At 35.5% G+C, this 25,962-nt stretch overlaps 4 protein-coding genes across 7 annotated transcripts in view; 2 read left to right on the top strand and 2 right to left on the bottom strand.

The window, feature by feature from the left end:
* LOC119839154 (myogenesis-regulating glycosidase-like) overlaps positions 1 to 4,727 on the top strand; it is a 6,656-nt gene extending 1,929 nt beyond the window's left edge. The window contains exons 4-9 of the mRNA XM_038365356.1: positions 168 to 828; positions 1,517 to 1,709; positions 2,183 to 2,292; positions 3,048 to 3,321; positions 3,932 to 4,088; positions 4,459 to 4,727. Coding sequence (XP_038221284.1) covers positions 168 to 828; positions 1,517 to 1,709; positions 2,183 to 2,292; positions 3,048 to 3,321; positions 3,932 to 4,088; positions 4,459 to 4,727 — 1,664 coding nt within the window. The remainder of the gene's footprint in view (positions 1 to 167; positions 829 to 1,516; positions 1,710 to 2,182; positions 2,293 to 3,047; positions 3,322 to 3,931; positions 4,089 to 4,458) is intronic.
* Positions 4,728 to 5,139: 412 nt separating this feature from the next.
* Positions 5,140 to 9,642, top strand: LOC119839173 (myogenesis-regulating glycosidase-like). Its single transcript, XM_038365382.1, has 9 exons — positions 5,140 to 5,202; positions 5,900 to 6,016; positions 6,431 to 6,631; positions 6,836 to 7,496; positions 7,600 to 7,792; positions 8,068 to 8,177; positions 8,507 to 8,762; positions 9,134 to 9,290; positions 9,375 to 9,642. Exons 1-9 carry the CDS (start codon positions 5,184 to 5,186, stop codon positions 9,560 to 9,562), a joined length of 1,902 nt encoding a protein of 633 aa, XP_038221310.1. The 5' UTR covers positions 5,140 to 5,183; the 3' UTR covers positions 9,563 to 9,642.
* A 179-nt stretch (positions 9,643 to 9,821) lies between these two features.
* On the bottom strand, positions 9,822 to 18,532 carry LOC119839185 (nucleolar protein 6). Its single transcript, XM_038365395.1, has 14 exons — positions 18,422 to 18,532; positions 17,268 to 18,339; positions 16,617 to 16,887; positions 16,004 to 16,219; positions 15,576 to 15,680; positions 14,876 to 15,018; positions 14,253 to 14,432; positions 13,478 to 13,645; positions 12,898 to 13,198; positions 12,216 to 12,469; positions 11,529 to 11,737; positions 10,616 to 10,834; positions 10,258 to 10,359; positions 9,822 to 9,992 (listed from the first exon to the last, which is right to left on the bottom strand). Exons 1-14 carry the CDS (start codon positions 18,431 to 18,433, stop codon positions 9,858 to 9,860), a joined length of 3,387 nt encoding a protein of 1,128 aa, XP_038221323.1. The 5' UTR covers positions 18,434 to 18,532; the 3' UTR covers positions 9,822 to 9,857.
* A 483-nt stretch (positions 18,533 to 19,015) lies between these two features.
* The window catches only part of LOC119839168 (probable isocitrate dehydrogenase [NAD] subunit alpha, mitochondrial), a 13,471-nt gene continuing 6,524 nt past the window's right edge, over positions 19,016 to 25,962 (bottom strand). For 2 of the 4 annotated variants that reach the window (XM_038365376.1, XM_038365374.1), the window contains exons 5-7: positions 24,740 to 24,875; positions 24,085 to 24,198; positions 19,016 to 19,466 (exon numbers count right to left, since the gene is read on the bottom strand). In XM_038365376.1, coding sequence (XP_038221304.1) covers positions 19,242 to 19,466; positions 24,085 to 24,198; positions 24,740 to 24,875 — 475 coding nt within the window. In that variant the 3' untranslated portion in view covers positions 19,016 to 19,241. Of the gene's footprint in view, positions 19,467 to 19,879; positions 21,396 to 24,084; positions 24,199 to 24,739; positions 24,876 to 25,962 lie in introns of those variants that run through there. The other 2 variants (XM_038365375.1, XM_038365373.1) reach the window with 1 other exon arrangement.

The raw sequence follows: 25,962 nt of genomic DNA, 5'->3' as shown, positions 1-25,962 counted from the left end.
TAAAAATTATTTTATAGTTTTTAGTTTGATGTGCTTGAAAAGCGTGTTTTTTAGTTTTTTTAAACTATATTTTATTGTTAATATATTAAATATAATGGTTTCAAAGAGTAAAATATCATCCGATATAGCTATCATTCCAAATCTTATGTATTAAACTCTCTGCTCAGGTGATAAGCAGTGGTACGGAGGGCCGATGCAAGAGGACCAAGTTTATCCCATTCAGAACGCACACCAGAACTACACGCCATACGTCACAAGAGAAGCCGACAACGCAAACATAGTCGAGCGATACTGGCTTAACTCAGCTGGCGAATACATCTACGTACACCCACAAGTGCCTTTATTCGTTGACTATAATCTCCTTCAGCCGAATCACATCTGCTTTGGAGCCCAAATCGCTGATCCCTACTCTTCTAAAAGAACACATACAGAACTCTCCTATGATATCTGGTTTTTGTCAGACGTGAAGGCAGCTCACAAACATGCGGTGGCCAATTACCTGGGTAAACCATCTGGGTTACCAGACTTCCGCATGGTACAACACCCCATCTGGTCCACTTGGGCTCAATACTCGTATGATGTGAATGGACAGAAAGTTATGGACTTCGCCAATGAAATAAGAGAGCATGGTTTCAACGATTCGCAGCTGGAAATCGATGATCTATGGGAGACGTGTTACGGTTCGTTGGAGGTCGACACGAATAAGTTTCCGAATATGACTCATCTCGTCGAAGAGGTGAAGAAATTGGGATTCCGCGTGACGATCTGGCTGCATCCGTTTATTAATGGCAACTGTGAACCTTGGTACTCTGAGGCCTTGAACAATGGGTAAGTGGAGATGGTGTATTATGCACACATTATAAGTATGCAGATTAAGAACATAAAAATTTCACAGAAATTGTATAATTGCATTGCCCAGAAACCGTACTAGCAGGAGATATACAATTATCACTTATCGACATTGCATTGTTATTTCATCTCTGTTAATGTATCCTGTATTTATATTTCTTTAAAATACATATTTGCTTTTGATATATTTTTAAAGTTATATCGATAAATTTGAGTTACTCTGGGGAATAGGTGCGCCTTAGGTGAACCTAAAATAATTAGTTATTGTACAACCGACATTAATATAACTCATAGGTGTATCACATTTTTGGAGTGTTTGTTTCAATAAATATAGTTTAAATAAACTATCTTAACTCACTTGTATACAATGTTTTGTAAGGAAGTTATTTAATCCTGGCGATTCTAATCAGGATAATCAGATAACCTCATGAAATTATTGTATTGTCCCCGATCCTTGATAACAAAGTATGAATTAGATATGTCCGTTTAAAGTGAGTCAAAATCAAATCATAAAGAGTCTGTTACATACAAACATAACGAGTGAAGCTAATAAAAACTTGTTAAATTAAAAACAAAACGAACACAAATTTCAAAAAGGTCTCTTTTATTGTTTTCTCAATATTAAGCTTGCAAAATATTTTAACGGTGTTCTATGATCGATCCCTAGCTATCTAGTGCTTAATGAGGAAGGCAGTCCAGCTGCTACTTGGTGGAACACGAACGGGACATCGCCAGGTCTGATTGACTTCACAAACCCAGCCGCGGCGGGCTGGTGGTCCTCCAGAGTCAGGAACCTTCTGGAAACTCACGGCTTTGATAGTGCTAAATTTGACGCTGGACAGAGTAGCTATTCACCACAGGTAACGTTCTATAAGATAGCTGTTAGGTTTTTGTTTAAACCCGTTAATATCGGGAACTGCTCGTTCGCATTGAAAAAAATATTTTATTAGGCTTTAGAACTTCATGTACGACGTGGGTGAAACTACGGGGCACAGCTAGTTACTATAATGACAACGTTACAATATAATAATTTTTAGTCAATTACAGTGATTTTTTCACTGCACCAAAAAGATATTCAAATAAAAAACATTGTATTTTATCTCTAATATATAAAATTCTCGTGGCACAAGCTTCGTTCCCATACTCCTCCAAAACCGCTGACCAGAGCGATTCTTATGAAATGTGAAATGTGTGCAAATATATATAGGTATATAGTATATAGGGTATATTTGAGAATCGGCCAAGATCTATCTACTTTTCATACCCCTAAATGATAGGAGTAAGGCAGAACAGTGTTTGCTGGGTCAGCTAGATTAAATACAATATTTTCCAGATACCAGTACAGAATGGAGACATAGATCTACATCCACATCATATAGTAGACGCGTTTGTGAGAACTTGTGCAGAGTTCGGGGATATGGTGGAAGTCAGAGCTGCATTTATGTAAGAAGAATAGATAAACTTTAACTTAAACTTCTTTAGTTCTTTTTCGACCTTTTCTTGAAATTGATTCATTCGTTATGTAGTATTGAGATTTGAATACGTAAATTAAGAGTAGTTTCATTTAGACGTTATTATACAAACAATCCTTCCTCTTGGATCACTCTATCTATAAAAAAAAAAAAACATTAAAATCCGTTGTGCAGTTTTAAAGTTCTAAGAATAGATACATAGGGACAGATGCGAAAGCGTACTTAGCTTTATACTACAGTGAAACCTGGTTAAGTGAGACATCCAAGGGACCTGCAATGTCGTTTCACTTATAGAGGTATTCCACTTACCCAGTGTCTCAGATATACAGGTATAAATCAATATCTGTCTCATTTACAGAGGTAATTGAAGCTCAAAATTTGTACTTACGTACTTGAAATTACGTGTGGAATTTGTGGGTAGAATAAGAATGAGTAAACAAACAATATTATCTCAGTTACAGAGGTTTATGCATATAAAATTTACTCGCTGTCTCAGTTATAGAGGTAACTATGATGATAAATCGAAAGAACAAATCCCAGATATAGAGGTTTACCTCGTCCCACTAACAGAGGTAATTCAGTGCCAAAGTGTTGGGACCTCAGCATGAGTTCCAGTTATGGAGGTTTCTCACTTATCCAGGTCCCACTTAACCAAGTTTCACTGTATATGGTACCTCTGTAAACTCCTAATATCATGAAGTACATTAACTATCTTCGATTTTACAGGACTCAAGATCTCCCCATCTTCGTTCGCATGGTTGACAGAGACTCCATCTGGGGCATCAACAACGGCCTCCCCACAGTCATAACCACGACCTTCCAGATGAACCTCAACGGTTACCCCTTCGTTCTACCAGACATGATTGGAGGCAATGGATATAACTTGAACCACGCGCAAGCTGACATACCTTCGAAGGAGCTGTTTATTCGATGGGTCCAAGCGAATACGTTTTTACCATCCATGCAGTATTCGTATGTGCCGTGGAACTTTGATAATGAGGTAAGAACCCTACTAATATTATAAACGCGAAAGATTGAGGTATGGATAGATGGATGTATCCATGGTGTTTTTACTCTTAAAAAACAGCTTATCGTATCTGCATGAAATTTGGTTCAGATATAGATTATAGTCTGGAGCAGCAAATATACTCTTGTCTTTATCATATTATCGATTGCAATTTTCTACGAACATATTACTAATCATAATCAATATTTAATTATAGCAAAAGTGCTTCTAATGACAGACCCTAGTGTGATGGCATTAATCGTCAGCACCTTTGTTTAAGACAAATTAACTCTAATTACGAGAGACACCTTCAAGGATAATCGATAAGCAGTATATTCTAGAATCATCAATAATCAATTATCTTGTTGTATGAATGGATAGTTATTACTTTCGTTATAAACAACGGATTAAATGTGTGCATTTCATATTGGGATATTTGAAAGAAAGAAACAATTAAAACCATTTATCGAACTCCATCATCGATACTTAAATATTCTAATGATACATAAATAAAATTGTTTTTTGTTTAAATTTGCCTTAGCATATTTTGATTCTATCGAATTAACGGTTCAAATCTCTACAAGTATTACTAAATATATTTCAGACAATTGAAATAAGCAAGAAGTACACCGACCTGCACGCAGAATTTGCGGATCAGATCTATGCGGCCATGCATGCTTCAGTGCATGACGGCTCACCTGTGAACCCCCCACTCTGGTGGATTGACCCTAAGGACCCAGAAGCATTGGTTATATCAGACGGTACATATTTTCCGTAAAAAGTCTTAAGACTATCACTTTTTGAATTTAATTTAATTTTTGTTTGTTGTGAAATGACTAGTTTTGAAAGAAGCAGCGTAGAATTTCAGTCATTAGTTATATTAACCGTCGTAGGACCTGACTGGCAAAATTTCATTTAATTTTGTAGTAACTAAATTACATGTAATATATTATTTACCAGTAGATATTTTAAAACACTATTTATTTATTATGTTTATCTAGGTATCCCATGGTATTATTTAGTAGCAAACGAAATCATTATAATTCATCTAAGACTTTAATTTCTATCGAAACATTTTTTTATTTTACATTCGATTAAATTAAAGGCAAGACACTTTAACTCCTCTTCCAGAATACCTACTTGGAGACGAGATTCTCGTCGCACCAGTTCTCAAAGAAGGCGCGAGGTCACGTAACATATACCTTCCAGCGGGCACTTGGTTCGAAGAAGGGGATCCAGACAGAGCTCACCTTGGCCCCGTCTGGCTGAAAAACCACCCAGCGCCATTAGACTCTCTTCCATACTTCGTGAAACTCAAAGATAATGTGGTCGACTCATCAACGATTCCGAGCTTAACTTTAGCGGCCTTCCTGTTAGCTTTAGCTGTTATGTTTGTATAATGAAAGTTTTGATAGCTACATATATCGAAATGTAAATTGTAAATAAAATACTGTAGTTAGTAAATGTAAGATAAAATAAATAATATTTAAGAATGTTTTGTTGGTTTTATTTCAAGTTACTACATATTATATTGGTTAGACGACATGATATGAGAACAAATATGTGGATATAAAAAATACCTATGTAATTGCCGTTTCTCTTTAGAAAATTCAAAATGGTTAAATATTTTTAAATAGCAAAATTAACAGACATAAGAACTAATTTGTGATATCCGCTAACAATACACTTGAAGTTGTCTTTCCGTAAGACTTCCAAGAAAGATTAAATGGCTGAAATAGATCAGTTGAATCTGCCTATAATTATAGGTATGTAATTACTTCCAATGATAGCAAAAACAGATACAAAACAAATGCAGGCACGCGAGTTACACAGTCGTAAAAGTACTGACCTACGATATGGACCACAAATTATTCTGTAAGATTTTTTATTGTTTTTATTTGGATATTTAAATATAAACTCAATACTTATTTTGATAGAATTCGTAGAAGGATACCCAAAAGGAAGTCAGAAATCAGATGTTTGTGTTTCGAAACAAGTTACAAGTTATTCTGTGACATTAGGTACTCTGCAAGAATTGTTTCCTATTCGTCCATTAATAATTACTTAAGTAATTTGTTGCTATAAATATCGAGCATATTCTAAAGAGCTGTACAATAATTAGAGAAAGGAATACAGATGTGATTTATATAAAGGTTCATTTTACAAAGTACGGTAAATGCATTCAATATCCTACTATTATTATAAATGCGTTTGTAAGAATGGATTATGTTTGTTATTCTTTCATGCGAAAACCACTGAATAAATATTGATGATACTTGCAGTTACGTAGCTTATGCAACAGAACAACGATTGAGGTATATAAATTCTAGCTTTTCCCCGTGAGTGAATATTCATGGCATAGCTAGTATTAATATGTATCTCATACCGAATATTAAAATGTTTATAATTTCCAAATATCATGGCCTTTACTTTAGAAAGCAATTTCCAACAGATTTTATTTTATAACAAGTAATTTTTGATAAGTATGAGGCAAGAGCGTGTTAATATATGTTTAAATTACAATAAATAATTATTTCACTTTACTCTTATTGTATTTTTATTATATACAAAGTGCTCGTATTATCTGTGAGCGTGTATGCTGTGGATATCAAGATATTGGACACACCGGATCTAAAACTTCAACTGGAAAATAATCCTTATGGAGGAATTAATGTCATATGCGAACGCAGTACGTATTATAATATAATTTATACAACATGTTTACGAGTTATTTCATTTGTTGTTTGAAATTTCTATTTGCATTAAATTATCAGTATCCATGTGAGAGACAGCTTGTACCGAGTGTTGAATGAAAATTTTACTTTGTTTCGTATAATGAGTGGGGTAGTCCGATGACTCCATCCTTTGCCTATCTGACCATCACGTGACCCACGAACTCAATTAGCCACTATGACTTAAAAAAGGTGTATGCAATAAAAATTATTGTCTGATATAATTATTCGATGTCGGTACTAACTACCAAGATTTCGTATTGCCATAAGCACATGCAATTTTATATTTTAGCTGATATGTGCTAATATTAATTCAATCAATATTATAGCAAGATGAGCTTTTAAGCCAGCCATAAACTTTTCCTCCTCAGAGGGTCTTCGGGAAACCATTTCCGTGATAGGCCGTAACGCCGGGGACACAAAAGATGTAAATCAAGATGGTGATATCCTTATCCAATACGAGAATGACACACGAGTTACCATCTCCGCTAATGAAGTGGCCAGCGGCTATCTCATTACTTTCACCTGGATATCAGGAAACAAAGAGAAGCTTGAAGATTGCGTTAACTTAGGTACGTGAATAGCCTATTGTTTATGATAATCATTGTCACTTATAATGATGTATTTTCTAATGCGTTAAGGAATTTTCCTACAGTAGATGTTATTTATCTTTAGAAATATTGTGTTAGTTTCAGCACTTAGTTAGATATCACAATCGTGTAATAAGCAGATTTACTAAATATCAAGTATGAATAACTATTTGCTATTTACTTTAGGCAGCCATCATTGGTATGGTGGGCCACAACAAAAGCGTCAGTACTGGCCAATCGAAAAACTACTCTTACAAGATTATTCCTATGTCTCTAAAGAAGCAGACAACTGCGCAGTTGCGGAGCCTTACTGGCTCAATTCTAACGGCATTTTCTATTATTTCGACAAGAAAGTACCACTCTTTGTCAACCAGAATAGCATAGACAAGAACGCTGCATGTTTCTATGCAGAAATAAAACCTCCTTATTCCAAAAAGAGAGAAATAAACGAATTAATATATGCAATGGGTATTTTTGATAATGCAAGGGCTGCTCATGAATTCGCTATAGACAAATATTTAAAGAAACCCAATGGGTTGCCCGATGAAGGAATGCTAACTTACCCCATATGGTCTACTTGGGCAAGATACAAAAGAGGCATTAATCACGATATAGTATTAAAATTTGCAAATGAAATCAACGCGCATGATTTTAAGAACAGTCACATAGAGATTGATGATCTATGGGAAGTATGTTATGGATCTCTTACCGTGGATGAGAGGAAGTTTCCTGACTTTAAGAATACTGTCGCTTCTTTAAAAGAGATGGGATTTAGAGTAACAATGTGGGCTCATCCCTTCATTAATAAGGACTGTGAACCTTGGTATTCCGAGGCAGTGGAAAAAGGGTGAGTAGAAAATAAAGAAGTATTGCGTAAAACAAATACTTAATCACATTTGTGTACCCTATAAATATGGGTATGTATGTGTAAAACGACATATCTGTTCCAGTTACCTTGTGTCATCCGAATATGGGTCTGTAGAAACCAGCTGGTGGAATGACAATGGAACCACCACAGCGTACATCGACTTCACCAACCCAGACGCTCGAATCTGGTACACGGATAGACTGAAGAACCTGCAAACAGAGTATGGAGTGGACAGCTTCAAGTTCGATGGTGGCGAATCCAGTTGGTCGCCGCAGGTGATTTATTGTTGCCAAAAATATCTCTCTCTCTCTCAGTCATTCTCCATCCACTGCTATATATAGGCGTCTCCTTAGAGACGCAATTCAGCTCAGACACATTCAGCAATATTCATACAATATTACATATTTCGCATGTCATTGAGTTACAAAATGGGTCTATGAACAAAAGACTTTAAAGTTTTTTTATAAAACGCATGCGAAGAAGAAAGCAAAAGGCTTGTTCTGTAAAGTGTAAACAATAAACAATAAAACCTTTATCGGTATTTTCTTAGATTCCGGTACTTCGAGGCGATATCAACGACCAACCGGGTGTCATAACGGCGGACTACGTGCGAACTGTGGCACAGTTTGGGCCTTTAGTCGAAGTTAGAACTGGATATAGGTAATGTATAAACTTCAAAGATAGAAGTGTTTCAATGGTTCAGTACACTCTTTAATCCTTATCTAATACGATATGAATACAAAACATTTTAAAGTAAACCTTTATCATTACTGTAATATCAAATAGCAAAATACAGTTGCCAATATTTAGCAGATCAATTGTCGTCACTTGGGGCACTATGATCATGTATGTACACGGCTAATGGATTGGAGATTGTATATTGATTAAGCAAATACTTATCAGAATTGCGCTCACATTAAATTACGAAGTAATGATGACAACTTTCAAATTTATTAAACTATACATAAGTTAAAAACATGGATCCCTAGAACGCAAGATTTACCCGTATTCCTGCGGATGATAGACAAGGACAGCTACTGGACTTTCGAGAACGGTCTACCGACAGTTATCACCACGTTACTCCAGCTCAATATGAATGGATACCCACTAGTGCTCCCAGACATGATCGGTGGGAATGGTTATAACGAGGCTCCGACCAAGGAACTATTCATACGGTGGTTGCAAGCTTCTACATTCATGCCGAGCCTACAGTTTTCGTATGTGCCGTGGGATCTTGATAATGAGGTACACCGAACAAAAAATATTCACGCAAAATATGAATGCCACACTATTAATGCCCATGTAAATTTGAATCAGTTTTTAACATGTATGTACATGTACTTATAGTCTGAATAGGCAAGTTACGAATCAGATTTTCAGTAGCACCCTGTGAAAGTACTGGAGCACTTATATATTTAGTGTATTCGCTAAACCCTTATGCTCAAAATATTTCAGTTATTGGAACACAGCTGTATTACTCAAAAATAACGAAATTTTAAAAACTTTTTGATGGATTTTAAACGCGATTTATTCATTATAAATGCTCAATAATACTCGTGTAAAATCAAACACAATAAAAAAAATTAAATACTAAAAGTACTAAACGAATATTTCAGACAATAGCAATAAGCAAGCAATTCGTTAATCTTCATGAAGCATTCGCGCCAACTCTACTAGAGGCGTGCGCGAGAGCAGTGCAAGACGGGTCGCCGGTCAATCCGCCCATTTGGTGGATAGATCCTAATAATACTGAAACTTATGATATTTGGGACCGTGAGTATGGTATTTATTTAGAAACAACGACAGACATTTTGGATTTTTGTCAACTATCTGTAAATAAATATTTCGTGTTTTTAGAATATTTGCTCGGTGAAACAATATTAGTAGCGCCTGTCATAGAGCATGGTGCAAAGCAACGTGACGTATATTTGCCAAACGGAAAATGGCAGGCGCAAGGAAATCCAGAAAAAATTCACGATGGCGGCGATTGGATTAGGGGTTACCCAGCACCGTTGGACACTTTGCCCTATTTTATTAAAGTATAAATAGAAGTTGAAATGTATCAGAGTAAAATGTTCATTAATAAACTAAAATTATATAAAAAGATGAAACAAATTTGATCATTAAAGAAAAAGAAAAGCCATGCTTTTTCTGCTTGTATTCTGCTTAATGCAAATTATATTTTAGTAATTTTTTAATCCTTAGATTATTAAGATCAAATTCCTTTATTAACTGTTCTAGAGCCAGATCTATAAACATATCCTTTCATTCGATAGAATTTAAAAATAATGAAATAAAAAGTTGTTAAATTGTAATCAAATAATATATTTCATACAAATACTAAGAATTAACAACGATATCGGCAACAAGACCTTTTCCCAGTATCCTGAAATCTTCTATAATGGCTTCAATATTCACTTTATATTTTGTTTCTCCACTCACTTTAACTGGTCTGACTCCGTTTGCGTTAATAATCTGAAAAGAATCATAAATGAATATTTTATACAATGGGTTTAATAAGAATGATCATAATGCTAACAATTTTACGCATTATATTTCGATAGACTGTTATCTATGTAAGTAAAACCACAATTTCGGCAGTTAGCAATCGCGATCGCGATTATAAACTTACGGTTTTCAATTTCAAATTCAAATTTAAATTCAAATTCAAACTTAATTTATTTACAATTTCGTTCGTTTACAACTTTACGGCGATATCTATAAAGCTAAGTGTAAATACCTGAAAGTCTCTATGCTCCTTGACGTGAGGTCTCCAGAGCACCGCGATGACGTCACCACCATAATGGTCGTGGAAGAACAGCGCGAACTCGTCGTATGCACTCTGAAATAGACATAGACATAGACATACACACACAGACATTTTGAAACCTAATATATTCATTCATCATATATAAAAGTTTGTAAGTATGGACGCATATAAGGATCTTTCACGCGAAAACAGTTTATCGTATCCGTATGAAACGTGATACGGAGATAGATTATAGTCTGGCTTAGCGCATAGTTTACTTTTCCCCGGGTACCACGCGAGTGCCGCCGCGGGTTACAGCGAGTATAACTATCTATCTATTATAACTCACCCTCAAATCCCGCAAGTACTCCTCCACGAGGTGAAAGTCGAGCACAGGTACGACGTCACAACTCGCGCCCGCACCCGCGGGACTCGCGCCCGCACCCGCGGGACTCGCACTCACGTTGGCGCGAGGCCGCGAGTCCGCGCGCTCGCTGCGGAGCGGCGCGAGTCCGCTGTGCACCCGGATGAGTGCATCGTAGCCGGCGAGAGATGGGATGAACGCACCCTGGTAAACGATATATTTATAGATAGATTTAACTTTTATTAAAAGAACAGATAAAATACACGACACTTACAATAAAAACAATTAAACAAAGAAAAATTAACACACAGAGGAAAAAATAAGACGGAGACAAATGTGCACTGAGTTCTTAAAATGGGTCTTGGCTCAGCATAAACGTCAGAGTCAATGGGATCCTGACGCTGATATTCTGCCTTTATGTACTCGTCGTATGATGATGGATGGCAGCCGGATGAAGGGAAACTAAAGTAGGATCGAATTGAAAATTTGATTGTATGAATATGACGTCATAGCATATTGGTAGTAGTGGTAAATGTTAAAACTGTTTTGACGATTTAAAGTGCTTCTTTGAGTAGTCTAATTGACTGAATGTCTGAGTTTGAGTTTTTCTGAGCTGATTACTCGTATGCTTGTGTGCGCACACGATCCTGGTTATTACGTAAATGTATGAGTGAGTCTGTTAAGTTCTTGTAGTCCTCGTTTAGTTCTTGTTGTAAGACGATAACTGTATACCAATGAATAATAACCGAAAATCGAAAACCTTTCATCATATTTTATTCCTGTCTCATGCGAAATGTACCTACAGGCTCGTACTTTAGGACCGATAGTCCTTCGAGCCAGATCCGAACCAGACTCTTATGGATTTTAGTAAATTTCATCTATCAGTATAGCTACTTACAAGTAAATTCTCCTCCCCATTTTCCACACCCTTCTCCACGTACTGCAAAGTGGCTTTGGCCAATCCCTGCACCCGGGCGACTACTTGCTGGCTCGGGTTCGATGTGCTCCAGGCGGAGGGTAGCTCGCCATCGTACGACGTGGCTATGAACATGGCTGGTTTTGTGGTGGATTCCGTGAACTTTCGTTCTATTTCTGATATTTCTTCACCTGGAATACGTAATATGAATTAAAATATTGTAAATTACATAAATATGCTGCAATATAATGAGGTACTAGTATTAAACGAGTGATCCAGAATGCACAAGCATCCTACTATCCTACTAATATTATAAATGCGAAAGTTTGTAAAGATGTGTGTGTGTTTGTTGCTCTTTTACGCAAAAACTACTGAACCGATTGCAATGAAATTTGGTACATAGATAGCTGAACAACTGGAATACCATACAGGCAACTTTTTATCCCGATAATCCTACGAGAGACGGAATTACGCGGGTGAAACCGCGGGGCGCAGCTAGTAATGCATACAATCTATAAGTACAAAAAGCACAATGTTGACCAAACTAAATACATATTGTTGACCTACAATCTAGATAAATTAACTATATTTTAGTAAAGGTGTAATTTTTGGCGATATGTTTTAATTAATATTATGCAATTTAATTAGTACAGAGAGTGCTTAACTCACGCGTCATATCGTCATTGAAGTCGAGCAAAAACATCTGGCTCCTCCAATCCGTGTCGGCCAGCAGCCTCAGCGTCCTGTACAACGCGGTGGTCGGCTGAGTGGGGGGAGACAGGGGGGAGGGGAGGAGGAAAGGGATGGCGGCGAGCAGTTCAGCGAGGGTGGCGGGGAGGTGCGGGGGGGAGAGGAGGTGGGAGGACAGCCAGCGCTTGAGGAGGCACGCGGCGGGGCCGTAGGCCGGGTGCTTCGTGTGCAACCTGCGGGGATTTGTTTGTCTTTGTAGTGCGGGTATTTTAATATTTGTTTAGAGTGAAATTGATATTACTTAGTGTTGTTAAATTGAATAACGCAAAAAGTACAGCTACTTTACTCATTGAATTAAACCAATTGAATAAAAAACCGTTAAAAGAACTACCTCCTCTTCCTACCTCCTACTTCTAAATTAAGAATATAAAAGTGGTATTAATTTAATGTAAACGTATTTAAAGGAAACAAGTCCAATATATTTATATTTGTTTTTATGAATAGTATCCACATTTTGCGTCATGTCAATAAAAATATGGTATAATTGATATATAATAAGCACATGCATAATTAGCAATTTATTGTAACATTTAAAAGTAGTAAGTAAGTAAGTCAGTAAGTGAGTAAGTAAGTCAGTCATTAAGTAAGTAAGTAATCTCACCCATGTAAAGCACTCCTCAACCTCGGCAACAGCACGGTCTCGCACTGCAGCCTCACACTCTCCTCACTCTCCTTGAATTTCACCACACCGTTCTCCATCTCTCTCCGCAAGAGAGTCACCTCCTTCGGGTGCGCTATCTCCAGCCTGAACGCTAAGCCGTTTTTCATGACGTCCACGTGTGTGGGATAGGCCTGGCTCGGCAGGGTGTACTGTTGGCTGATGCGTTCGGAAATCTGCAGGTGGAATGCCGCTTTGAGGCACCGGAAGGCGTCGATATCGCCTGGCCACTTGCCGCTGTGTGCTAGAAAGTACATGTTAGCTGTATATTAGAAGATATTACATATATTTAATATTTAATTATTATATACGTAAGTTTTGAAGTACTTTATAATCATCACCATCATCATCATCATGTCATTGTTATAGTAATGTGCTGGAAAGTGAGCTAGATAAAAGGATTGCATTTATTTATGTTGCGAAGAATAGCATATAGTAAAAAAGCGGTAGAGTAGTTCATGAGATAAGCGCATCCAAACAAACAAAATCTATATGTATGATAAGAAACTATAATTGTGCTTACTCAATTCAACGATAGCTTTATTGGCCGGAGTGTATGGTGGTATGTAGGGCGTCTTATCGTCTTGGGGCAGCTTCAGCAGGCAGGTGGAGGCTCGTCTCCAGGCCCGAGGGTCAGACACGCTGGGGAGAGCTGGTGCCGGGCTGCAGTAGCTGAACACGGAGGATGTACCTGGAAATATAGAGATTCATGAGTGTATACACTTAGCGGATGTCTTAGTCATAGTGGCTATCTGCATGCCAAATTTCAGCCCAATCGGTCCAACAATTTAGGTGTGTTGATAGATTGATAGATTTGCATTTTATTTATTAACAACTAGCGGTCCGCCCCGGCTTCGCCTGTGGTACATATATAGCCTATAGTTTTTCTAACACTGAAGGAATTTTTCAAATCGGACCAGTAGTTCCTGAGATTAGTGCGTTCAAACAAACAAACTCTTCAGCTTTATAATCTAATATATAAAATTCTCGTGTCACAGTTTTCGTTGCCATACTCCCCGGAACGGCTTGACCGATTTTTATGAAATTTTTTGTGCTTATCCGGTATCTATAAGAATCGGCCAACATCTATTTTTCATACTCCTAAATGATAAGAGTAAGGCAGAACAGCGTTTGCCGGGTGCAGCTAGTATTTGTACAGATATTATTGACAAAATAAAGCTCAATTTAATTTAATTTAATTCCACAAGAAAAATGTTCTCGCCAGAGGAATGATGTTATCTAAAAAAGTCAATTATGCTGATGAATAAATATTATGCCCCTTTGCTCCCCACTCTCACCATAAACAGCGCTGATCTCCAAGGGCAGTTGGGTCAGGGCCCGAAGGTCCCGCCTCAGCTCGTCGAAGGTCTGCAGCACTTTGACCGCCAGCTCCTCCATATGGTCACCACCAGATTCCTTCCGCGCCAGCATGCTGTCTAACTGCCCGCATATGTGGTATATTTCCGATGAGGGTATACCTAAAAAAGTAAAGGATTAGTATTCATTTTAAGTGAATTATAGAACTAGGAAGTTGCATTAAAGTGGTTTTATATGGTTTCATGTTTTCTTTCATCCAGTATTTACTTCAACTATTCAATAGTTGATAATTACATAAAGTCCGGTTCGAAGGACCAAATTTCAAAAAGTTTACATACGAAATGCCAGTAAGAACTTATTTATAAAAATAGAAGAATCTTAATGTTAATAATGATAAAAAAATATATTTTCAAAAAGTGTTATGTCACTTCTTAATTGACATATACATAACATGTATGTCATAAGAACATTTCATATTTTTTTAAATACCAGATGGGGTATCCCTTAAGCACATGAAACCAAAAGTGGGTCAAAATTGAATATGTAAAGTCAGTTACACACAAACAAACATACAACTGTAACTAGTAATATGCACGAGTCTCACCATACTTCAAGTGCATCAAGTAATCCACGATCTGCGCGCACACCGCGCGGCGCTGCGCCGGGCTGCGCGCGCGCCACACGCACGCCTCCGTGTGCGTGCCGTCCTGGAAGCGGCGCAACTCGGACTTGTCGCCCCAGAACAACCTGGAATACGTATAGAAATATATTTCAAATAGCTTTTCGCCCTTGGAACATATGTAGCGTATGTCACAGTAGATGTATTAGTGTAGATAGGTTCATTTTCTTATTTCCAAAGTAAAAGAATTATGGTAAAGACTTTTGTGACCCTTTTACTTCCATGTGTTCTCAAAAAAACTATATTACAAAAAGGACTTTTACGTTTGTTAGAATCTTTGAGTTACAAATCTAACTTTATACCTAATAATGAATCGCCAAATGTGTTGCAAAGCGTGAAACTCGAGAACGAACGACCGATCGTTTCGGATATTTTTGTAATCATAAAAGTTAAGCCCCAAAGAAGGTTCTTAGGGGAGAAAAAACTTAACATGGCTGAAAACGTTAAATGAAGGTAAAGAAAATATTTAAGTTTATAATTTGAGTTTTGAAAAAGTATGTAGTCTATTCTCTATTCTTATTCAAATATTTAGACAAATTTCCATAGTACATTAATATCCTAATATCATCTATGATGATGAGTATAATTTAATAGATTTTTGTGTGAAGAGATTTCTATAACATACCTAAACTGTTCTGCCTCCGGGAGATTAGCTTCTGGGCCTTTATCAACAATTCTGGATGCATTTGAAGAGTTCAAAACAAGTCCGAATGATAACTTTTCCTCAAACCTGAAAGAAAACATATGGAAATATTAGTATAAGTGCATATAATATTTCCAAAGTCACAACTAATTTATAAGCAAAGAGCCTAAATGTTAAGCTATCATAAACTTTAGTTACTTCAAAAAAAGAAGTTCTCAATATTTACTTGTTTGTCTCATAATTGTTGTCATTGTCTTTGTGACTGAGTGAACCTATTTTGAGTATTCTTTTTTATTTGAAAGCTTATGCCTCTTATGGTCCCAATAAAATTTGGTTTATTTCTGACACTTTGATAGGGGTTCAGGTTTTTATAAAAACAAATTATTATTTAATTCTTTACAAAAACTTACCCGTCTTGTGCTTTTTCTGGAGTACTTTTCACAGACCAGGTGAAGTCTACATCCACCAACTGCAGAATTAAATCAACTCTATCCGTAAGACCCTTACTAAAGAGGGAATATAGAGTTTCCACCACCAAGGGTAACTCATCAATGCCATAATTCAGTTTATTTTGCTTGGGTACTACTTTTAAGATGGATGTCTTCAAATCTTGTATGTTCTTGAATCTAAAAAATATCATGAATATTAATTGGAAAATAATATGGTTCTGCTAATATGCATGTAAACATCAGCTTATTTAGTAGACACTTTTTTGGCTGGATCAACAAATATATTGGAAACTTATATTACAATGTAACCATCATAGGAGGCCTGTGTCCCAGCTGTGGGAACATATATGGGCTGATGATGATGATATTACAATGTATTTATGTTATTATAATTGTAAATAAATTTTGCATTAAGAATAGAAAATTAAATATGTCCTATATTATATTTTGTTAAAACATATGCATGATTTTTCTGATCAAACAACAGTTGGACCAGCATAGTTCTAACCACATAAAACTATTGACTTGCCTATAGTTAAAAATAACTAATCAAACCTGTAGTAATATACCTCACCTAATAATATGATCAAACTGAGTCAAAGGCACCACTGGAGTCATAAAGAGTGGTATAAAGCTGTTAATTTTTGGATGATCTAGCATATCCACGGCCATGGCACTCTCCCGTCTCAATGCATTGTATGTGCCCTTGCACATTTGCCAACATATATTGTAGTACCCAGTTTTATCAAGGAACACTACAGGGAAATGTTCCAGAAATTCATCTATTGGCGGTGAATCCTCCGCCTTACATAAGGACAGGCCTTTTGTGTCCCAGTCAGATGTCTCTGTGAAGAAAATTGAAATATAAAACTATTGTTAAAATACAAAAATTAGTAGGTATTAAAGAACCAAGACCTCATTATTGAAATTGTTTTTGAAATTGAACATAGCATATTTTACTAGTCAAGGCATTGAGGGAGGGAATAAAACTTTCATGTGTCATTTTGTGGCAGCTGCCATCTTTGATAATTTTTTTTATTAATTGTGGCCTAACATAGAACTATGATGCCCTACACATATTAAAACCAAACTTATACCACCCCTCATTGCCTGTGGGATGAAAAAATTGTCAAAATTTTATATCAGGTAAATTATTTCCAAATGTAATTATGATATATTATAGCTGTTGGTGATTGTATTTTTTTTAGATAGATATTAAACTTACTCAAATATATCCATACATTCCTTATAATCTGATAACTGCTCATTATATTGTTAATCCTCTTCATTTGCACCAAGCAACATATTAACATACTTATAACATGTCCGGATACACTGAGCTTTCTTTGTCGTATCCAGATTTTCAACAGCACTATTGCCTGTTTTAAATTATGGCTATTTGCGAGTGTCTGCTTTATAAAATCCTCATTTATTTTGGCTGTCAAATCACATAATACACTAGAATTGTAATAAGGTGTTGGTGGTCCGACTTCTGCATTATTTTCTTCATTTAACAACCATGATTCCCGTAAGTTATTACGTCCAGGGCTGAACCTGTGCAATTTATAAGCCTCTTCTTCACAAATAAGGTTTATTCTTACGGTTAATACATTGTTTAACTTTCCCTTTGGGTTTATATCTAAGACAGGCTTTGTGCGACCTCCATTGAGCCATGAATAGTGTATATTCTCTATTAAATCAGATTTTGTCAAATGGGAAGCAATGTAAGCAAGATAGGCTGCACGTTTTTTATGATATCTGTAATTTATGGAATCATTTTTTGTGTATGTTTCCGCAGGGACTGTTATTTGTAAATCTACAATAAGTTTAGAGCTAATAGCATTTTCTGAGGCATATGAACCGACTATATCTATATCCTTAAATTTAAGGAATTTAAACATTGCTTTTGTTTTATTTAATTCATTAGATATAGGCAGTTTAACCTTCAGTTGCTTTGTTATTGCTTTTTCTGATAAATCATAGTCTGTTCCATTTTCACTGATGGATAACAGATATTGCTTCAGTGAATTATACCATTCGTTAAATCGCTTTATCGTTTTCTCTTTAAGTTCCACTTCTTGTAATATCTCTTCAATTTGTAACCGGAATAAATTGGAATTGAAGAGATTTTCTGTTTCTTGTAGACGATTTAACTCTTTAGCAGTTGGTTGACGGTATAAATTTTTAGTTCTGACTCGCTTCTTGCCGTCTTTTGCAGCATCTTCAGCTGGTCTTTTACCATTTTCATTAATAATGTTTGTTTCACCATCGTCTTCTGAGATAGACGACTTCATTTCCTAAAAAAATATGCAACAACACTCATAAATAGCACATAACACGAAATATCATACGTAAAATTGTTTCAACCACAAAACTTACTTTCTCAACCATTTTCTTAGTCAAGTTGTTTTTAAAACATTTATTTTAAAAGTAAAATAACAGTATTTGAGGTTACGCTTTCGTAAACAACATGTTTCACTTTACATGTGACTTAAACTGTCAATGTCATTTGAGAACTGAAGAAAAGCCATGTGAGACTTCATCGTGGACAGATAAACTAATATTTTATCTACAGAACCCATAGATATATACAACGTAATTACTATATCTTTGTAAGCCATTAATAAAGAGAAAAACGATTTTCTGAAAATTTCTAAACGTAGAGGAATAAAACGATCGCCATTGGAAGATAGCTAGTAAAAAAAAATAAAAATAAAAGAAAAACATGGATATGAATACATGGAAATCATTTCGTTGATACTTGATTATTAAGCAACTTCATTTAAAAGGATATATCATGTATTTATATACTCCACGGTCATTGTCAAGAAGCAATATATATATTTTACATAGAATGGGTACCTAAAAAAGGCTACTAAAATTACTAAAAAACTAAATATTGATTTGTAGTGTGCAACTATTTGATATGAAAATATCATTTCGATAGGGTTATTAAATAACAAGCATTTTGAAGTTTTAGTTTATTTTTTATTAACAAAATCTACACTAAATCATGAATTTGTAGAGTAGGGAAATAAATAGGTAACAAGAGACAACAACTCGGTTATATTTCTTGACTTAAAAATAATGGTCTTTGGAAAATTTATTGCTAATATCAATAATTTCTGAATACAATTACTATAGTTTCACATAATTATATGTAACTGTTCACTGTAATGTGTAATACTAACAAAATTGTTTACAATTTTGAAATAATAGCATTTGTGTATTCACTGCATTTAGCAGTGCCTCCGAGATCTCCGGTCAATGACTTTCCTTCCCTCAATACTTCGTAGCAGGCGTTTTGTACTTTATCAGCGTGTTCGTTAAATTGTAAATGCCGCAACATCATAATAGCGGATAATAGCAGAGCCGTCGGGTTCGCCATATCCTTTCCGGCTATGTCAGGGGCTGTTCCATGGACCTGGGGACACAGTTATAATTATATGAGAAAAATAATGTAATGCTACTGAGTTACCTAGTTAAGTTCACTTTAGTTATATGCATTATCTCTTAGTTTGATAAATTTGATGATATACTTTTTCGAATGGCAACACTTCAAGTCTGGAGTAAACCCCAATGAATACATCCGTATTAAAATATTTTCTTGGCGTAAATAATATAATTCAATAAACTAACTCAACTAACATTATAACATGAGGGGAAAAAATAGACAATTTTAACCACAAAAGAAACACTGTATTAGATAATTCAGAAAGAAGAAAAGTCAAACAGTTTTTAATATCGTTGACTTATCTCTGAAACTAACTTGGGACCAGTGTACTTCGGGACCAGAAACGGGAACATGGTGTGCAAATGAGGTAAATAACGCAACCATAATTTCAATCAACTTTATTAACTACATAAATTAATGTGAGACCACACAAACGTTCTGTAATCGAACATTACAAATTTGATTAGCTTTATTGTCAGATTTCATCTGAAATTGTACTTAAACACGATCAATCATACAGAGAAAAAATACATAAAAATCACATAAATATCATTAAAAAATTAAAATGCAAAGGAATGTATTTTTATAAATACTGACATTAAATGAGTACCTATTCACTAATTGTACCTACTTTACTGAGAATAGCTTTAAAAGTAAAATACATAATTCACAATGAATAAATTAGAAAAAAAAACACTAAGAAAATTAGGAAACAACACAATACATAAAACAGCCATTTCTCACTATTCATAAATAATAATGGTAACACTAATTAGCTGACAAGGAGCTGGCAACTTCTACATTGACATACTTATGTCGGTGGTATTTTAAATACAAGTGCAGTATGTTCTATATATCTCAGGACCAATTTTATTAAAAAGTTGCCGTTTTAAAAATTAAAAAATTAAACATACGAGAGTACGCGATAAAGAGCATGGCAGTTATTTGTTCCAAATTGTAGAATCCATTGCAAATGTGAAAATGAAGGAATTCGCTAAGAAAATATAATTCACATCCAATACCCATATTGTAAAACCACTCGTAAGCTTCACACTTTGACTTCAAATACCAAACGTCAAAACCCAGCGATCCATAGACAAAACTGATCGTTCTACGAGTATAATGATCTTAAAATGAGGATCTAAAACAATAATTATATAAGAATAAGTTTTTTCACTAAGCGAATTCCTTCAACACCACGCAGATCTTGTGTCTTTTATACTTTTTGGCTTAAACGCAATCGGCACGTTAAATTAAATTCAACTATAATAATTCTTCTAGACGACGATGCTGCGTCACATAGTGGGGTAAAGGGAAAATTTTAACCTAATACTATTGTCAATACTGTGAAACAGATACGCGTTTGTAACGTGTCGTATTTTGGAATTAGGCATAATTTTAATGAATCCTCGATTTCGACTTTTCACACTGAAAAATTTAAATGTGAAAAGCATTTAATAAATCGTCATTAAATTATACGTTATAACAATAAAATTATTGCGTCGAGTTTTAGTTTTCAACGTTTAGTCATTGTAATAAAATTAACCATTTCCATTTCATATCCATAGCTAAATATCAAATATAATAATTGAATTATCCCACACATTACAAACACGCTCCAACCGGCGCAGCATCGACCTGGCGGCAAATTTCCCTTGCCTAAAAAAAAAACTAAGCCAAATTCTTTATGATCTCATTCGTATAGTCTGTGCACGAGCTGTTCCCGCCCAAATCTTCCGTCAAAACTTTTCCCTCGCGCAAAACGTTGAAGCACGACGTCTCAATTCTGTCCGCGTGTTCGCTGAGACGCATATGGCGCAACATCATCACGCCGGAGAGGAGCAAAGCCGTGGGATTAGCCTTGTCTTGCCCGGCGATGCTTGGCGCGGTGCCGTGAACCTGCAAATGTTAGTCATTTTACACACACGGACGGACATGCTTATTACAATGGCCTGAACCAGCGGTTGGAGTTAGTAATTTTGAGACTGGACTAACATGGAGTAATTTTTATTTGTTTCACATTGATGTTCTCTAAATAAAATAATGTTAGAGCGTATAAAACATTCATTGGAATCAACACCTTATTTCGTGTCAATGATGTTCAAAGTCTATTGTATCACTCATTAGAAAACTGCTTAATACACGCTTAGGCAGAATTTTAGCTTTAAACAAATTTTAATTTTGACTGTCATTTGTCAGTCTAATTAATTATTGTTTATTTTACATCAATGGTGTCACATGATATTATTCAGTATGAATTTTGTTTAGATATAAGTGGGTTATATTAAAGTTTTTTTTTTTATTATTTTTTTAACATATTCATGTAACGTTCATGATATTTAATATCGAATATGTGAGTAATTTGGATATCAAAATTAAACCTAGTATGATTTTTTTAGGATCAAGTCGATTTATGATTGATTTTTACTTTATTATATATAACGTAATGAGGTTATAGTTTGTGATATGATTGAATTTTTTTTTATCCATAAGATAATATGTAACAACTATGACGTCGTTGGTAACAATTATCGATAAATGAAAACTTACAAAACAATGAATTTCAGAGCAAATACCTACCTAGTTAGCAAATTTGATTTAAAATGAAATTATAACATAAAACATCGGTAAATGTATATTTGTTACATATAATCTCGATCCAACAAACACAAGGACGAAGCAAATCATTTTTAATTATACACAATAAATAATTATTTATGAACGCCACAATATAGCAATGTGTTAACAGATATCCTGCATGCAGCCATGCTGTACCACACCTGTTAGTGTATATTATACTGATATCAACTTACGTTCTCATATAATATGGTACACTATATAATAATTTTATTTATGTATTACTAGCTTCCCCGGTAAATCATTTGCCGGGACCCGTTTATTACTTAAAAAAAAACTTATGGGGTATGGGACAAATTATGTCTGTTTCACTGTTCGATGTTCTTAAGGGACAAGAAGGTGATCAGCATTCTGTGCAAGAACGAGTAATTTTTTTTCGAGTCCCCTCCGGGAATCGAACCCGGAACCCATTGGTTCTACGCTCACGCTTTAATGCACGCTTCACGCTTCACTGTACCAAGGCGATGATCACGCTTATAACTTAGGTGTATATAGAAAAAAGTTAAGAGGGTATTAATAATAATTTCAAACGTTGTTGAGGCGAAAGCATCATATCAGATTCTTAAATCGGACCAATTCACAAGAGTTCCCCATCGAACGCAAAAAAAATCACGCCATTCGGTTGAGAACCCAAGGTGGTATCGAGTGACAACGCCAAAATAAAAAACACTCGAAAAGAGAACCGTTTTGGGACATTCGTTGAATAAGAGATAAATGTACAAAGTATGTACTATATAATTTAATCTGTCGGTTTAAAACGGGTCAAAATAGAGACCAAAGGTTACACACAAACAGTACAGATGGAACTAATAAAGCGTGTTAAAAAAACTGTCAAACACTGTGACACGATTATATTATACACCTGTATATTATCCTACTATCCTACTTCCTACTAATATTATAAATGCGAAAGTTTGTAAGGATGTGTTGGTGCTCTTTCACGCAAAACCTACTGATCCGATTGCAATGAAATTTGGTACGTAGACAGCTGGACAACTGGAATAACATATAGGCAACTTATTATCCCGATATTCTTACGGGATATGGACTTACGCGGGTGAAACCGCGGGGCGCAGCAAAAATTGTATTATACAACATTGTATATTTTATACAACAACAGTAAAAAAATATATGTACGTGAACACAATGAATCGATTTATTAATACTAGACTCGATATTTATTAAGATCTTATGTAGTAGGACAACGCGGCGTCGCTCGCGTAGTACCCGGGTAAATAGTAGTGTATGCGCTAATGCAGACTTACCTATCCTGTACTAAATAGTAAATTTCATACAGACCCAATCGGTTTGTTTTTGCGTTAAAGTTATACATACCTTCTTACAAAATTTTACGTTTACAATATTATTAAATCAAGCAAAAGACATTATTCAAGTATATATACCCTAAATGTTTTATATTTAGTGAAGATGTTTTTTAAAAACTTTTTTTATATTTTTATATACTTTATTATAAGATAAATACTAGTACAGTAGCGTATAAAGCAAATAATAATATGTGTATAATAATTAAAGTGCTTTGATATAATTGTGAATCATTTTCAGGAAATCTTTTCGTATCAAAGATAACAATGTTATGACTCATTCCTTTGAAAACAGCGCAATTTGTATATTCCAGCTATTTTTATCAATCTGATTCTAAAAGACGTTTCCATCGTATGTTTTTATAAAAAAAAATCTAAAAACGTCCAACGAAGTCCCCGAGGGGAATTAAGAATCAAAATTACATTACTACAATGAGACCAATAACAACCAATCAAACACAACAAAAAGAATCACGGTTGTCAACCTATAGAGTTATCAAGTAACAAAACCCGGAAAAAAGTCATCAATCGAATTGAAAACCTCCTTCGTTCTTGAAAAATATTGGCTGAAATGAAAAAAAAAAACGAACAAAAGCGCGGCAAAAAAATAAAAAAAAATCCGCACTCACCGACTCAAAGAGCGCGCCATTCTTGCCGATGTTGCCCGACGGCGTGAGCCCGAGCCCGCCCACCAGCCCCGAGCACATGTCGGACATAATGTCACCGTACAGGTTGGGCATCACCTGGAACGGTAAATGACTAATTATTTTTAACAAAAAAAAAATTAACAAAATATAAGTGGGACTACAGGACAAGTAACAGTTTGCAAATACATAAGAATCATCAAACCATATGAACGGGTAATGGTTATTTATTTAATAAGGTAATCAAATTAAATCTAAATTCTTTTTAAAATGTACTCTATAATTACAGTATTGCTGAAACGTTTTTCAAAGTTTTTGCGTGGGTAACTTAATTGGTTACAAAATTCAAAGTGAAGCTATATTTATAGCATTAGGATTCTAAATGTGTCATTGTATTGAACCTCAAACATTCTATAAAGAAATATTTCATTTAACGTTCAAAATATCCAAAACGCATTAATTCCTTAATCACATTACCTTTTCCTCACCCTTCCCAGTCCATTTCTTGCATCCAGTCGCCAATCCTTTCCTTATCCTGAAAAAGCAAGGGGCAAAGGAACTGGGCGGTGGTGATCGCTCACCATCAGGCGAACCAACAGCTCCGTTGGCCAAATGGTTGGTTGGTTAAGCAAATACTCACGAGCACATCGAACTTGGACGGGTCCTGCACCATGTTGAGGCAGACCGTGTCGAGGTAGCGCTCTTCGAACTTGATGTCGGGGTACTTGGTGGCCAGATCGCGGCAGCAGCGCAGGAACAAACCGTCCGACATACGCCTGAAATATTATCGTATTACTGAATGATAAAAACTAACAGATACTATATAAGACGCTATGCGTGCGACCTTGTGAACCCCCATTTCAACCGCACGTCCGCGCTGAGATGTAGTAGCTCTTCAGGCTACCATCGAGATTCAACACAAAAAAAAACGTCGGCCGACCATATTGGATCTGGACTGCGTGCTTTAATTAAAACTACTTGCACGTGGATATGTTGGATATCGTTACGTGGATATCATCACCATTTCTTAAAACGATGAAGGAAAACATCGCGAGGAAACCGGGTATGTCCAAGAATCAAAAGTTCGACGACATGTGACATGTGCCAACCAATTATGGCCTGAACCCTTATAGGAGGCCTGTGTCCCAGGAGTGGGAAGATATATGAGCTGATGATGATGATGATAGCTAATTAACACAAGGAACCTGGGTTTCAAATGAAAAAAAAACAACACATCGAATTCAGTCCATCCTTTTGAGAGGTACGATGCCACGAATACTGAACGCAAACTTACAGTACCCCTCTTTTTGCGTCACGGGTTCAAAATTCTAATATAACAAAGACTACTATTTTAATTGTTTCCATATGGGTTAGTGAATTATTGAAAATCGTAATAAATAATTTCATAAATAAAAATAAAAATAAATATTAGCCTTTTTATTCATTACATACGATTAACGTATGTTTTTACATAGACATATTACATAACTCATTAAACATTTCAATGAAATAAATTCCACTATCAATATGCTAATTAATCTCTAATTGCAACTAGTCTGATGTACATTCCCCTCGCAGTCTAAATAAGTGACATAATAAACTAGTCTGTAAATATATGAGAAACATATTATAGGTGTGCTACATGGGAGTATAGTATAGTAGCAGATTCATGAATAAGCTAACTAATTCCATTGTTAAGTCAGTTAATTTATGAAGAAAAAATTATATGAGAAACAATAGATCTTCGTCGACTTATGTCACGGTCAATCAGCTAGAGTTTAAATAAAGTACAAGGATCATATATCGAAATCAAGCCACAACTGCAACGTGTAAGAGTATCGTCATTATAATGGGCCACCCGAC

This window comes from Zerene cesonia, unplaced genomic scaffold (assembly GCF_012273895.1).
Source record: "Zerene cesonia ecotype Mississippi unplaced genomic scaffold, Zerene_cesonia_1.1 Zces_u009, whole genome shotgun sequence".
In the NCBI taxonomy this organism is placed as follows: domain Eukaryota; kingdom Metazoa; phylum Arthropoda; class Insecta; order Lepidoptera; family Pieridae; genus Zerene; species Zerene cesonia.
Note: the sequence above shows the minus strand (reverse complement) of the source record. Positions and strands in the feature narration are given on the sequence as shown.

Excerpts from the sequence above, each read along its gene's own strand:
- LOC119839173 (XM_038365382.1), top strand. Across the intron at positions 8,178-8,506 it reads GAAGTTAGAACTGGATATAG|AACGCAAGATTTACCCGTAT; the intron begins GTAATGTATAAA and ends ATGGATCCCTAG. Across the intron at positions 8,763-9,133 it reads CGTGGGATCTTGATAATGAG|ACAATAGCAATAAGCAAGCA; the intron begins GTACACCGAACA and ends CGAATATTTCAG.
- LOC119839185 (XM_038365395.1), bottom strand. Across the intron at positions 16,220-16,616 it reads CAGTTTGATCATATTATTAG|ATTCAAGAACATACAAGATT; the intron begins GTGAGGTATATT and ends GATATTTTTTAG. Across the intron at positions 14,433-14,875 it reads CTTGATGCACTTGAAGTATG|GTATACCCTCATCGGAAATA; the intron begins GTGAGACTCGTG and ends TTACTTTTTTAG.